At 31.3% G+C, this 14,264-nt stretch overlaps 2 protein-coding genes across 3 annotated transcripts; one reads left to right on the top strand and one right to left on the bottom strand.

The window, feature by feature from the left end:
- LOC109792337 (mannosyltransferase APTG1-like) lies at positions 1-12,296 on the top strand. Of its 2 annotated transcripts, none has more exons than XR_014433592.1 (6): positions 1-702; positions 798-1,732; positions 1,822-1,984; positions 2,084-2,251; positions 3,265-3,529; positions 9,431-12,296. XR_014433592.1 is itself a non-coding variant. In XM_083073894.1 (6 exons), the coding sequence occupies exons 2-4, from the start codon at positions 1,686-1,688 to the stop codon at positions 2,162-2,164; spliced, it is 291 nt and encodes a 96-aa protein (XP_082930020.1). In that variant the 5' UTR covers positions 224-702; positions 798-1,685; the 3' UTR covers positions 2,165-2,251; positions 3,265-3,529; positions 9,139-12,296. The 2 variants fall into 2 exon arrangements, 1 of the variants encoding a protein (XP_082930020.1); XM_083073894.1 differs by having other exon boundaries at positions 224-702; positions 9,139-12,296.
- On the bottom strand, positions 11,126-12,835 carry LOC109792334 (BURP domain-containing protein BNM2A). Its single transcript, XM_020351738.3, has 2 exons — positions 12,575-12,835; positions 11,126-12,295 (listed from the first exon to the last, which is right to left on the bottom strand). Exons 1-2 carry the CDS (start codon positions 12,629-12,631, stop codon positions 11,267-11,269), a joined length of 1,086 nt encoding a protein of 361 aa, XP_020207327.2. The 5' UTR covers positions 12,632-12,835; the 3' UTR covers positions 11,126-11,266.
- Between the last annotated feature and the right edge of the window lie 1,429 nt (positions 12,836-14,264).

Genomic DNA, 14,264 nt, shown 5'->3' with positions numbered 1-14,264 from the left:
CACTTACTAAAAACATTAATTTAACATGTTAGGTTTTTAGCCTAAATTAAATTTTATTCAAACCATTATTAATTCTCAAAATCACTTGCTTCTAATTAAATAAGTAACAAGAAATATATTTCTATTCAAAAATGAATTCGGTTGTTATCTGACTCTAGCATTATCCTTAGCTCCATTCCAAGTGCCCATTAGAACTAACCTTATAAATTCTGTATGACTTTTACTTACAGGATAACATTGGACCACTCCTTTCCTGAAAGTTCCCACCATTTTGTGATTTATTTATGAAAATACAGTGTTGTTTAGTAATTTTGCTTTTAGAGAATCACATATCATCCTGTGTGATTTTTCTTTTCCTGTTTCCCTTCTCACCGAAGACCATATTTATTAACACTTTGGCTCACTCCATCAGGATCCTGGTGCTTGGACAGTTGGACTTACCTTCTTATTAGATCGTTTCATGTATGGAACATGGATTCTTGTGCCAATTAGTTTTCTAAAATTCAATTTTCTTTCCGCGGGAGGAGATTATTATGGAACTCACAAGTGGCACTGGTACTTCACTCAGAGGTTTCCAGTCATGATCTTCTCTCACTTACCATTTTTTATGGCTGGTATCATTTATTCCAAACAATGGAAGCTTTCTGGCCTTCTTGCATGGGTTTTGGGTTTCTACAGTTTATTGGGTCACAAGGAATTCAGGTGTTTCAATCTGAAAAATTTACATATGCATATTAACATATACCAGGTCTACCGACTTAAACTTGATTTATGATAATACTTACTGTGAGATACAGGTTTGTCTTGCCAGTTCTTCCCATAGCTCTGATGTTTTCTGGTTATTCTTTGGCTGTGATAAAAGATCCTGGTTATGCAGAGTATAAGGGAAAAGAATCTTAAAAAAAACATACTGGATGTCCTCCCAAGATGGGATTTGCTATCTTATTTTTGCTGGCTACCAATATTCCAATGGCTTTGTATATGAGTTTGATTCATCAGCTCTCTCTCTCACTCTCCCTCTTTTACTTGGAGTTGACGGGCCTTGCTATTATACACTTGCAATTTAGGATATAGAAATTATTAATTTTCTTGTTATTGTTTTGTTCTGATTTGATGTGTTTATATATTATTATCTCCAGTCCTTTTTATATCAAGAGTTGAGCAAAAAAAACTTCTGTAAGAACCTAGAATAAATATTTAATATATTCTTTATTTTCTAACAGAGGACCTGAGGATGTCATGAACCACCTTGCTAGAGAAGCTCTTTGTTAGGCCCATTACTGATACCACAAACGTGGAGCCCAGCATAGAAAATCAGCATGCACAAGAAAGCCTAGAAACCGGTACCAGAACCCAGAGAATTAGGAACAAACCCTTTTGGCTCAAAGACTACGTAACCAATTAACCACGTGGCAACCTTGCAAGGAGCAGTTAGGCAATATAGGAGCACGACTAACAAACGTTGATTCCTTTTTTATGTTGCATGTAGTGCGTATGGCACTTTATAGGCAGAAATGATGATGGAATAAGACAACAATGATAGTTTTTGCCTCAATTCTCTCTGATAATCTCTCTTTCTTCTGATTATTCCATTTTCTCTTTCTGTGCATTCCCCTTTCACTCTTCATGGGAAATTGAAAAGCATCCTATTCCTAACGCCATGCCATGCCACTCCCTACTATTCAATGCTGCATCATAACCTGTCAATGCAATTTCTGGACTGCACGCCAAGGTTTGGAATACACAATTCTGCTATAGCTTCTAATCTTAAATGGGACTTCAATAAGTTCATAATTCATGTTAATGAATCATGTTCAACAGTGAAGAGAAAGGAGTTCCTTATGAGTCTGACCGTTTCTTGATGGACCCTGTTCCTTTTGTGTCTGAATATGCAAAAAACATGTCTCTGCCCAGCCACATTGTTTTATTTGATTCAGAAGAACAAAAATTGAGGAACCTTTTAATTTCATTTGATTATAGAGAGGTAATTAATAAGACTTCCCAAAGTTAATTATTACACGGTTTTCTGATGTTAATACCGGCAATTTGTCCTCTATTTTCTAACATTGGGATTCAACAACAGGAAAAAAGATTTTTTAATGCTCACTTCAAGGTTGATCGTGATCTTCAAGCTTCAATTGTTGTATACGTTCGAACAAGATAGCAATATTCACCTGTTCTGCAGCAAATTTGGCATCGTGACAGTTCATTTATCATTTCTTCACGTTGCTGCACTCCAATTTTAATTCTGGTAAATTGATCTCTCTGAGATGACTTTATGTTGTTTCATGTCTGTTAATTTATTGCTTACCAGGAAATTTTGCAGTAGACAGCTTGTAAATGCCTTCTATATTTTTAGATGATCTATTTTTTTTCTTAAAAAGATGAATTACATTTTTTGGGATCTCTTTTCGAGTCAGATAGACCGATAATTCTTATCGGAGTTAAGATAGTATTTATTATTTAATATTCGCAACTGTATATGGACACTTTTGGACAAATTCATCATCATATTTTAATTGTTACTAATAGTTTACATGGTTTTGAAGGAGTTTAAGAAGGATGAAATATATGTCAAAAGGCCTAGTTTATTCCAAAGATATATTTTGAGACTATTTTTCGCATTTACTATTAGTGAAGGTAATAGCATATACTATTAGTTTATATAAGTTTATAAGTGTTTTTAAGATTTTTTTACTAAAGAAATATATTTTTTATTTGCAGTTGAGAAACCTTCTGAAGTCCTTCTTGACTAAAAGACTAAATTCAAAAGACTATATTCTTATAATGCTCCGCAGCACCAAATGCTTGTTAAACTGTAAATAACATACGCATATGCTAGGTAAATGCAAGTTCCATTTTCTAAGGCAACTTTTTGAGCCAAAACAATGTATGCTTAATATTATCAAAAAATAATCATTAAGGAAGCCATTCCATGGCATCATATCTTAAGTAGAGAGAAATTTCAGCATATCTTGTGACATCATATCAAGGCAAATCAAAATATTAAGTTATCAAAAAACAATCTAAAGGAAAGGTTTATTTTGCGAGGAGTTTTTGGTGAGCATGGCAAGGAAATGAGGGTCGGCATTTGTGTTCCCTTGTTTGGTGTAACAAACTGACAGCTTCCAAAAATAGAAAATATTTTTTCCATCTTTTTATGTATCACATGGTATTAATATTATGCCTATATGCTAGTGCAATTTTAGATAGAGTGGAATATGCACAAAGACTTGGATTATATGTCATTCACTTCTCTTTCAGGGCGGCAAAGTGGAGATAGTGCAACGGTGACTATTACTTGTGACTTTTGTAATTGGTTGATGAGTAAAGCAAAATACTACAAAACTATTTTTCCTTGTACTTTAAGTGTGGGCATGTAGAAAATGTTACACGTTCATCCACTTTCAAGCCAAGCCATAAAGCCCCTCCAAATTCTTCATTTTTCAGAGCTAATCTACGCATATAAATTCTTGTGAATATTGATAGCTTTGGTGCTGCTGGAGATGGAGAATCTGATGATACTGAGGTAAGTTCTTTCATCATTATTGTTGACACATATATTATATACCTGGTCTTGCAAATGCATATCGTTGTTTGTACTCTTTGTGCTTAAGATGCACTTCATTCATTTGACAATGTTGAACATATAGGTAAATGTTTTTGCTAAACTAATAGGCATCATTGATTGACCAGACTAATCATTGATTTTAATTTTCTTTATTAATATTTTGTTATATAAATTAGTCTTTGAGATTAAATCTTTTTTGCTAATGATAATGTGTGTTAATATATCATGTTATGATTGATTTAACTATTGTAACATCTATTTATTTTCTTTCCCAATGATTATGACAGTAAAAAGTTGTTTTAATAATGTTTTTTATTTTCAAAAAATAATATTTAACTATAAGTAAATAAAAAAATTATGTTATGTGGTTTAACGGAAAATATGAGAAAAGTGAAAAAAAAAATGGAATTTTGTGGCGGTTTAAAACCGCTGGAAGTGTTAAATCAGGATGAATTTTGTGGCAGTTTCAAACCGAAAGAAAACTGTAAGGCAGGTAATATTAAAATGAATTTTGTGGGAGTTTTAAACCGCCACAAAGTTATTGAATTTTCTTACAAAATATACGCCACAAGACCGTACGTCAATATGTCATAAATTGATATGTAGTATTTACATTTATATTCTAAATCAGCCTTAATTTATAAATTAAATGTAAATGACATTATTTTGTGCGAGATCGTTTTTAAAGATTGTTACTTTTAAGTGATTTTAGAAATTATTTTAATTTTTTATCTAATTTACTTTTTTATTTATCATATTTATTTTTTATTTAAGTTTTAATATTTTAAAATAAAATATTAATAATTAAAAATAATTTTGTGATATAATATAAATTATTTATCTTAAATTTAAAATATAATTTATATCTTTAAAAATATTTATTTCTGTATATTTTAAATATTATATATATATATATATTGTAATATAATATTTATTTATATATATAATTTATTATAAAATTTAATTATATAATATAAATATTTAACATGTGAAATACACAAAATAAAATACTAATAATATATTATATAAGAACTCTTAAGGTCTAGTGATAAAGTTAGATAGTATGTAAAAAAAAATTATATTAGAATTCAATTATTTTGATAGTAATTTTGATAAATAAAAAAATATATCGTATAAAGATTCGGTGACCTTGCTATAATGTAAATACCTATCTCTTTTAATATAAGCATTAACATTTTTTATATAATTTTTTTTATCATTTTAATATATTTACTCTTTTAACTTAAATAAGACACTAAAAGTAAATATTTGAATAATAACAGCTAGTCTTAATATATAATTATATTGTGTATCGTAAGTTTATATATTTTGTTTAAATATAATACAAAATAAAATATAAACATGATAGAGATTACAAAATGTAAATCAAGTGATATAATATATAATTAAAAAAATAAAATAATTTTAAATAAAATTAGTGATAAAAAAATGTTTACAGAATAAAATAATAATTATTTATATCTATTAATAAAAGGAATAGATTTTGAAATAATTATTTTCGTTTTTAATTTTTTGAACTTTTTTGTTCATTTGATTATGTAATAATTTCTTATAGGTAAGTAATTAAATATATATATATATATATATATATATATATATAAATAAAGTATCGCCTTTATAACTGTTAGAAGTATGAAGTACTTCGATCCTTTAGTTATTGATAAAAGATTTATTAAGATTTATAAAATAAAATGATTATTATTATTGATTATCATTTTATTTTGTAATCACTTTTAGTCTCTAATTTTATTTAAGATTATTTTATTTTTAAAATTATATATTATTTAAGATTATTATTATTGTTTTTTTTTAAATAACATTAAATCTAATTAAATTATTATATTAATAAATATAATATTTTTATCAGATTTAATACTGTTTAAAAAATAAATAATAATTTTATATATTAAATTAAAATAATAATCTCAAACAAGAATTTTTATACATGAATTTTTTATGAGAGTAATTTTCGTTATTTTTCTTCAATGTCTTCTCACCAAAGGTTACAACTTATAATCTTGGGATACTATCCGACACTATGTTGATTGAAGTGATTTTAATTAAAAAGAATAAAATTTTACCCATCACCATTGAAGAAAAACAAATCTAAGAAAAGAAAAAGTAAGAAACAAAAATATGTGGGCAATGAGGGTGAGAAATAAAAACTCAATCTAGGGACATAATTAGAAACGATTCCCACAGTTTGACTGAACCTTAAGCCTAATATGTAGGCTCACTTGATGTAACTAATTTAATTAGAGATGACAATGAAGCGGGTTGAGCATGAGTTTTATTATATTTGTATCCGTCCCTGCGGTTCAAACTCATCCTCGTACTCATATTCATACCTGTCGTGTATATAATTTTTATCCTCATTTTCGTTCCCGTTGGTATCAGGTATACCTGTTCTTGTACTTGTATCCGTAATTTTTTTTTTTTTTTGTAAAAATAATACACAATATTTTTAAATTATTTTTTATTATATTATAATTATAATTAGGTTATTTCTCTATCTCATATTTTAATCAAGAAATTTTTTAATAATTAAACAACTATAAATATTTCATATTATAATAAATAATTACACAAAATAAAATAGTAAAATTCTTTAACACAATTAAATTGGAGGTGGGTATTAAACCGGGGATGAAGAGAGAACAGGGATGAGTGTGAGGACGGATACTGGGCAGGTATGTATATACCCGTACCTGTACCCGATTTAATATATCGGGTTTTACCCGTACTCGTACTCGGCTAAACCGGGTATTCCCTGTCAAAGTCAGGGTGAGTTCAGATATTATTTACGGGTACAAATTTATTTGTCATCCCTAAATCCAATTACAAATTAATTCCATAAGATTAGCTGAGTTAAAAAACATGGTTACTACGTCTTGATTTATTTGATCCTTCAAATAGTTGAACTGTTTTCATTACCTTCATAAAATTTTGTTAGATATATCCTTAAAACTTTTGCGTCAATCTTATGTCATTTCGACCCTGAACTTATTTATGTTCAAAATATCGCACCTGTGACTAGGACAATGTCTTCCTATTTAAGTTCAAATTCTTCCATGATCCAAACCAAATTAGGACACGACTTCTTCATGAAAATATTGTTTTTTATTCTTTCATAGACACCATGATCCCCTCGATCACAATTTAGAGCCAAAATTATAACCTAAACAAGGAGAAAAAAATATAAATAAAACATTAAAATATGGAATTCAACCAAGATTAAAATCAAAGTTCAACTAAATCCAAATATACGAAACTAAATTAAAATATTAATATAAGCCACTAATATCAACACTGAGAAGTTGAAGTGACAAAAACAAGATTTTAAGTTGAAACCTTATTATTGTAATTATAATTTCTATAAATAAAAAATATTAATATTAAGTGTAATTAATAAATATATAATAAAGTGAAATAAAAAGTAATAATAAATGTATTAAACTTGGTGGATCAATGGAATGATTACTCATGCTCGTATTCATCAACCTTTTATGAAAAAATATCTACATTTATACTTCACTGTCAGAGTAGAGGATTATTATTGTCGAGAGTTTTCTATTCCATGAGACTTAAGAGAGGAGCTAAAGGTGAAATGGGTATTAAAATTGATTTAGAGAAGACATAAATGGTCATTTATTCATGATATTTGATGGATATATTGACTTAAATGATGATTTATTCGTGATAGTTTTATGGATATGTTGGGTGCATGGGAAATTTTATTGATATGGTTTGGAGTTGTATGGGAATTCCATCCCCGAGGATGTGCATGCTATGGAATGGAGACTGGAGAGGCTCTTCACGAATTCAGACCTAAGAGACGAGTTAGACAAGGAGACCCTACTCTCCATATCTGTTTGTCCTATGTATTGAGAGACTGTTCCATGTAACAGCCCATTTTTCGCTGGGCCTTAGGCCCAATTCGTGCCCGGAACGGGCCGTTTCAAAAGTGAAACGGGCCGTTCTGAAATAAAGAAAGTGGCTAAATTTTAAGTTTCGGAACGGGTCTGGAACGGGCTGTTCTCCAAAGGAGAACGGGGCGTTCTCCTTGCAGAACGGGCCGTTCCGGAAGGAGAACGGGTCGCTCTGCTGGGTTTTGGAACAGGCCGTTCTGGTTTTAGAACGGGCCGTTCCAGTTCAAAAATTTGCACAGATTCGAAGGTTCCGGAACGGGCCGTTCCGAATTCAGTACGGGCCGTTCCGGGTGCATCAGAATGCCTATAAATAGGGCCCTAGGGTATTTGGAAATTCATAACTTGGAGAAGAGGTCCTAGAGAGAGAAAGAAGAGAGAGAAAGGGAGAAAGAGAGAGAGGAGGGGAAGGAAAAGGGGAGAGAGAAGAAGAAGAATCCAGTAGAGGAGGTTCTGCCTAAGGAGAGAAAGGAGGAGGAAGATAGAGGAGGTTCTACTCTAGTTCCGGTCCGGTTTAAGAAAAAGAGGAGGAGGTTCTGCCTGAGTTCCTATTTATCCAGGTACGGGGGAAAAGGAGATTATTTATATGTATAGTACATGAGGGAATTGGGTAGAGGAAGAATTCCTTATGATTATGATTGATTTTACAATTATTTGATTTGGAGAATTATTGGTTCTATTAAAAATTATCTGTGTTGAGGTTTATAAATATGCCTAAGTGTAGGAATGATGATCTGTGAAGAAGAATGAATTGTAAGGAAAATACGGTGAGCTAGATTTTGGAATAATGAGGGGTTTTACTGTTTATATTAATTATTCTATTGATTATTATATTAATGAAAGTTATTGTTATATTACTTGTTAAGAATTAATGATATTGATGTGAATTGCTTGAGGGGTATGTAAACCCTATTATATTGAGCTTATCTGTTATCTATGTGATATGGAATTGCGTACGTGATATGAATTTGAGTTATAAGATGAAAGGATGTATGAATGTGATTTTGATTGTGATTGTGGTGTCTCACATCGATGACTAGGGACGGCACGGCCCCTGGGTAAGTGGTGCTACAGGGAGGGCGTGACCCTAGCATGGTGTGGGATGAGTAAGACAGTTAACACCACCATTTATGTCGTTTATGGCAGCCCTGGCATAGGGTTAATTGCAAGAGATTGTATTGATTGTAATGTGATTGTGTTTCCTCACACCAAATGATTAGGGATGGCATGGCCCCTGGGTAAGTGATGCTACAGGGAGGGCATGACCCTGGTCTGGTGTGGGTTGAGTGAGGCAATTAACCCGTATCACTTGTGTCAGATGTGGCGAGGTCTTGGCATAGTGTTAATTGTTGAGATTAGCATGAATTATTGATGATGTTGAGATTGACATGAGTTATGAATGGTGAAATAATTGTTTTAATGATGTGAATGAGAAAAGGTATAAATGATTTTGTTAATTATAAAATCTAAGTGGATTATGATGAATTGATAAACTATGATACATGATCGTAAATAATTTATTAAATAAAGAAATATGATGAGATTTTAACATGGTGTGTTTGGATGTACTTTGCATATAGATATCTTCTTTTCTCACCGTATAAATTGTGGATATTTTAGGTGGAGAAGATCCGGCTACGAGTGGCATTTAGAATGCCAACTGTTTTATTTTGGGAAATGCTCTGATATTGTGACATCGGGGCAAAGGATTTTTAGGATGAAATATTTATGTGAATTTGGTACTGTAATATTATTTTGAAAACAATTTGTAAAGAATCTTGTGTTTTATGTTTGATATTTCAATTAGTGTAATTGTTGAAGTTTCTTATGTGAACCCTTTTACTGTAACTGAAAAGATTTATTACAATATACATGTTGGGGTAGTAAGGGTGTCACATTCCACATGATACAGGTTGTTGTGGATGCTAATAATTGTCTTTACTTATTTGGTGCTGAATATGGGCTTGAAGGGGAGAGGGATATGCTGTTTAAATTAATCTGGTGTTGAGCATTTGAGGTTGTTCCTTCGGAAACTTGCTTCTAATGCCTTGCTTACTGATGTTAAAGCAAGCTCTAAATATTACGTGGGATGATGCTTCTTGTGCTCGATGTGGTGGAGCCATACACGTGTTTCACTTTTGTCCTATTGCAAGGGCAGTCTGGTATTCGTTGTTAGTTGTTACCAACTGCAAAACATCAGGAATTCTTTAATTTAGAAACCATGTTGTGGCTGTTAGCAAATCTACGAGATGATGGGTTAGATAGTAGATGGGAGGCATTATTGGTTCCAGATTATTGTGGTACCCTTGGGAGAAAGTTTTAATGATGTTTTGAGTATTATGTTGTTGGAGATTGTGTGGTCGTGTCAGCTCCAAGACACGGGCCCGGGTGATATTAGTTGGAGATCCCCGCCTGCTGGTCAATATAAGCTGAATTGTGACGCATTGGTCTGCCTTGTGGAGAAGTCAACAACGGGTGGACAAAAAAATATGGCAATATCTATCAACTGTATTGTATTGCCCATATAACCATCCTTATTCAAAAAGCAGCAATTTCTGCCTTTTATTTATTTTATGTTGTTGATTGCCGATTTCAAGCTAAAGATAGTTCATGCATTGCTGTAAGGCCTACAATTGAACAGGGGATATTTTGTAGTATTTAATTTTGCTGAATTTCGACCAGGTGATTGTATTTGCCATAATTTTTAGTTTTTTTGTCCATGTTAGAGGTAGAGGTAATTTTTTTTAGCTATTTTTTTTTCTCACACAAAATTTGAGCGTGAGACATTGATCAAGGGAGATTAAGCATGTGTAGCATTTAACTACACTACCCATTTATATATTTGTTTTAGTTTATGAATACCGAATGCGATTCTTGTTCACGTTGATATTCTAATTTAATTTGCATTTGATCTCTCACCTTTACTTGTTACATACTTTTGTAGGTGATACGGTCTGTAATTTATGGTCCTTAGTGAGCGAGAGTCTGCATAAAATGTTACTGAGACCTGAAATTTAATTATAAAACTAAAGAAATCTTCAATTGTGGCTCGATATCCGTAACCACAAGAATCCCACCTTTACATGTCACAAGTTGATCCTTTACCTAATGCTTATTAAGATTTTAATGTAGCGACAACAAAGCTGCAAAAAAAGCTAGCGAAAATTTTGCCTGACATCAACAGCTTGCAACAGATACTGTCCTGTAAAACTACTACAAGCAGAAGTGAGAAAATATTGCCACAAACCACGTTCTACCAAAACCATATTCTCTATCCTTATTACCCTTTGAAGTTTGAACACAGCTTGATAGAACCTCTTCTTATATATGCAGTTCATATATGAAGAATGTGGGTGTTGAACTGTTGGTTAATTGATAGCTGATGACTGTTCAATATTGGTGTATGAATGTCTTTCCTCTGCCCCATATGATTAATACTAACTTATATTATACTTTCTAGTTAGTTAGGCCAACTTTAATGCTTCTTCCATAAATGGTAAAGTACGTTGATCTAAAAAAAAATAATAGCATAATCTTAAATTTAAACATTTTACTGCCATTGTAATTTTTAGCGGTAAAAAGAAATTACTTTAAGGTTCTATTCAAAGACACAACAAAATAACATCTTTATTAACATAGATACATAGTTTTTCATGAAGAAGCCATTTCCTAGTACACCAATTCTAAAACTAAGGTTATTCCAGGCACAGTTACAGAAACCGAACAAACTTTGATGAAGAACATGGATCTAGTTATGGAGAGGCACCCAGACTAGATTATCAGAAGGGAAGAAATGACACACAGGGGAGGTTCCTGGCTCAACATTGAGCACACGAAAGGACACGTGGTCTGGGTCCCACTTAGAGGTGTCCATGTGGCAAATAGCTGCAGCTTGAACACTCCCTCCATTCTCACCTTCTACCAAGACTTCATAGAGATTGGTGTCACTGTGCTGGCTGTGGCAGTAAAAAACTGCATAGGGGTAAGGCATTGGGTGACACCCTATCACGTTTGTAGCTGAAATCACTTTCACTTCTGAGACTGTGTAGTTTTGTAAAAGGGGTATGGAGCTTGTGAGATGGACAGTGGTCAGAACTTTGAACTGTGCATTTGAACCAAACAGGTAGTGTGCAAAGTCAAACAAGGACTCCAAGGAAGTGGCACAGAACTTGGTCTCTCCTTCCATGGATTCAAATTCACATTGTTTGAGTGTGTACTTCATGGCCTTGGCTTGGGGAGAGTGTTTTGACATGGAGAAGAATTTGAGAAGGGATGGTAGGTGTTTTGATGAGAAAGGAATCTTGTCAGCTTCTTCTCTGGTCAGAAATTTTGGAGATGTTGAAGAATTCTTCTTGGAGAAATAGATTGGCATTATTTTCCCAACCTTTAAATCTTTTGGGGTGAAAAACACATTCAGTTCAAGGTCCATGTGATTGTGATCCACATGGGATGGCTTATAAGCATGCACATCCTTTCCAGTGATCTTTCTGTGTTCATCATCATCCCCCTCCTCCTCATCATCATCATCATCTTTTTCGTTGTCTTCTTCTTCTTCTTCTTCTTCTTCTTCTTCTTCATCATCATCATCATCATCCTCATCATCATCTTTATGGACATGCCTCTTATTCTTTTCTATACCAGAGCCTTCAAGCTGAATAATATTGTCAAGTACAAGACTCACTGTAGCAAGCTTTTGCAAGTCATAGGATATTTCCTTCAAATGAATGTCTATCTCAGATGTTGTAGCTATCTTTCTAGCTCCACTGTCTTGTAGAATCTGACATCCACGAAGAAGATGAATAAATTGAAAAAACAAGAGAAAGGATCATGGACAATTTTCTCATGAAAAAACAGCCATTATCAGATCAACAAGGAATAAAACAAATGAACCAAGTTGCTTGGAAAAAAGAAAGATAACAAAAAAAAAAGATTTTTTTTTTCAAGAAGCAGTTGAAGAAACCTAAGTTGCAAGATCTGTATATATGGAGATAAAAAGAAAGTTTCAAGTGAAGAAAGATATGATTTAATTTAATTGAAAAAGCATAGCGGGTGTTACCAAAAAGACAAGTAAGGAGCATAGGATGAAGCTCCCAGAAGCAAATCCAAGTCTCATTTCTTTGTTTTCCTTGAAACTTGAGATCTTTGTTTCAAGCTTGTAGCAGAAAAGGAGCAGGAACTAGCTAAAGAGATTGGATGCTGGGAAAACTACTAAACTAGAAAGCTTAGCAGACAAAATTCAGAAACTTCTCGTGCCATAGGTTTTTTTTGTCACTTTATGCCGTGTTTTTGGGGGAGGTTTTACTGCTTTAGGCTTTTAGCTTGCAAGTGTGCGTTTATTTTAAGTCATCATAAGAATAAAAATATAATGTTGGAAAGTTGGAACAAATTAAGTCTATGCACTTCCACAATATGTAATTTTCAAAATAAAAACAATATTACTTTATTTAATTTTCAAAATTAAGTAATATTTATTTACTATTAATATATTATTTAAAATTTAAAAATATCAACGAATCCGTAAAAATATTATCTAATAATTAGTTAATCACGTTGACTTGTAAAAAATAACAATAACAATTTTTACTACATATGTTAATATATATATATATATATATTCTTCATTTTAAGATGCATTAATTAGTCGCTATCGATCAATATTAATAGGCCATTACCATACCACTCAAATTAATTATTATCTAGCTCTTTGTTATTGTAAAGCTTTTTTTTTATTAATTTCAAATTGAACATTTTATTTCATACAAACTCACCCAAACATTTCTTATAACGTTTCAATATTTCTAAAACTATTAAAAAAAATATTTTGATTAATTAAAGGATTTTATAAAATATATTTTAGATATTTTTTAATAATTATGAGTATTTTAATGAAATAATAAATATTTGTAAAAAAATGTTTTATATAATAATTATTAAATAAATATGTATTTTTATGATATTTTGTTATAATAAGTATTTGGAGAAAAATGTGTTTTTATTATAATTTTATAAATTTTATTTTAATTATAATTGTGTTGGAAGAAATATATATATTTTATATATTATATATTAGTTAATTATTAATTATTGTATTTTGTTATAATTATTTGGACTAGGAGAAATATATTTAATTAATATATTCTTTATTTATAAGTTTTAATATTTGGTGGAAAGAAAAAAAGAATTATGATTAAAATATTTTTAGCGAAGGATTAAGTGTGGGTTAAGTTTTTAAAAGGAGAATTACAACAATTCTTTTATTTTTATGTTTCTCATTTGTCATATTAGTACACACTCTAAAGAATGGGAAGGAAAACTAGAGTTTGTAGGAGAATTAGAGTTTGTAAGTAAGAGAGAGTGAATAGTCTCATTTTGGACATGAGATGTATGTCGGGTAGTGGATTGACCCCTAATCCTATCTCTATTATATGTCTATGTATGAAGGGTTCTGTCTAATTGCTTTTGTTTGGTCACTTGTTCTTTTTACACATTTATAATTATATGAATTATTTAAATGTATGATTAATTGTATGTTTTGGATTATAATTGGGTGATCTCCCGTGGTTTCCTATGGGAAATCCTAAGGGAACTTGTTGTGATAATTTGTAAAGATATTAATGGGTATGTGTAAATTGAGTGATTTAAAATGTTAATTGTATGTTATAGAACACTTTTACTGATTAGATTGGAAGAAGAGAGTTTGGATGTAAGTCGTGCTTGATTCTAAAAATTCTTGTATGAATATATCT

Source organism: Cajanus cajan, chromosome 4 (assembly GCF_000230855.2).
Source record: "Cajanus cajan strain Asha chromosome 4, NIPB_CcT2T_4, whole genome shotgun sequence".
NCBI lineage: Eukaryota > Viridiplantae > Streptophyta > Magnoliopsida > Fabales > Fabaceae > Cajanus > Cajanus cajan.
Note: the sequence above shows the minus strand (reverse complement) of the source record. Positions and strands in the feature narration are given on the sequence as shown.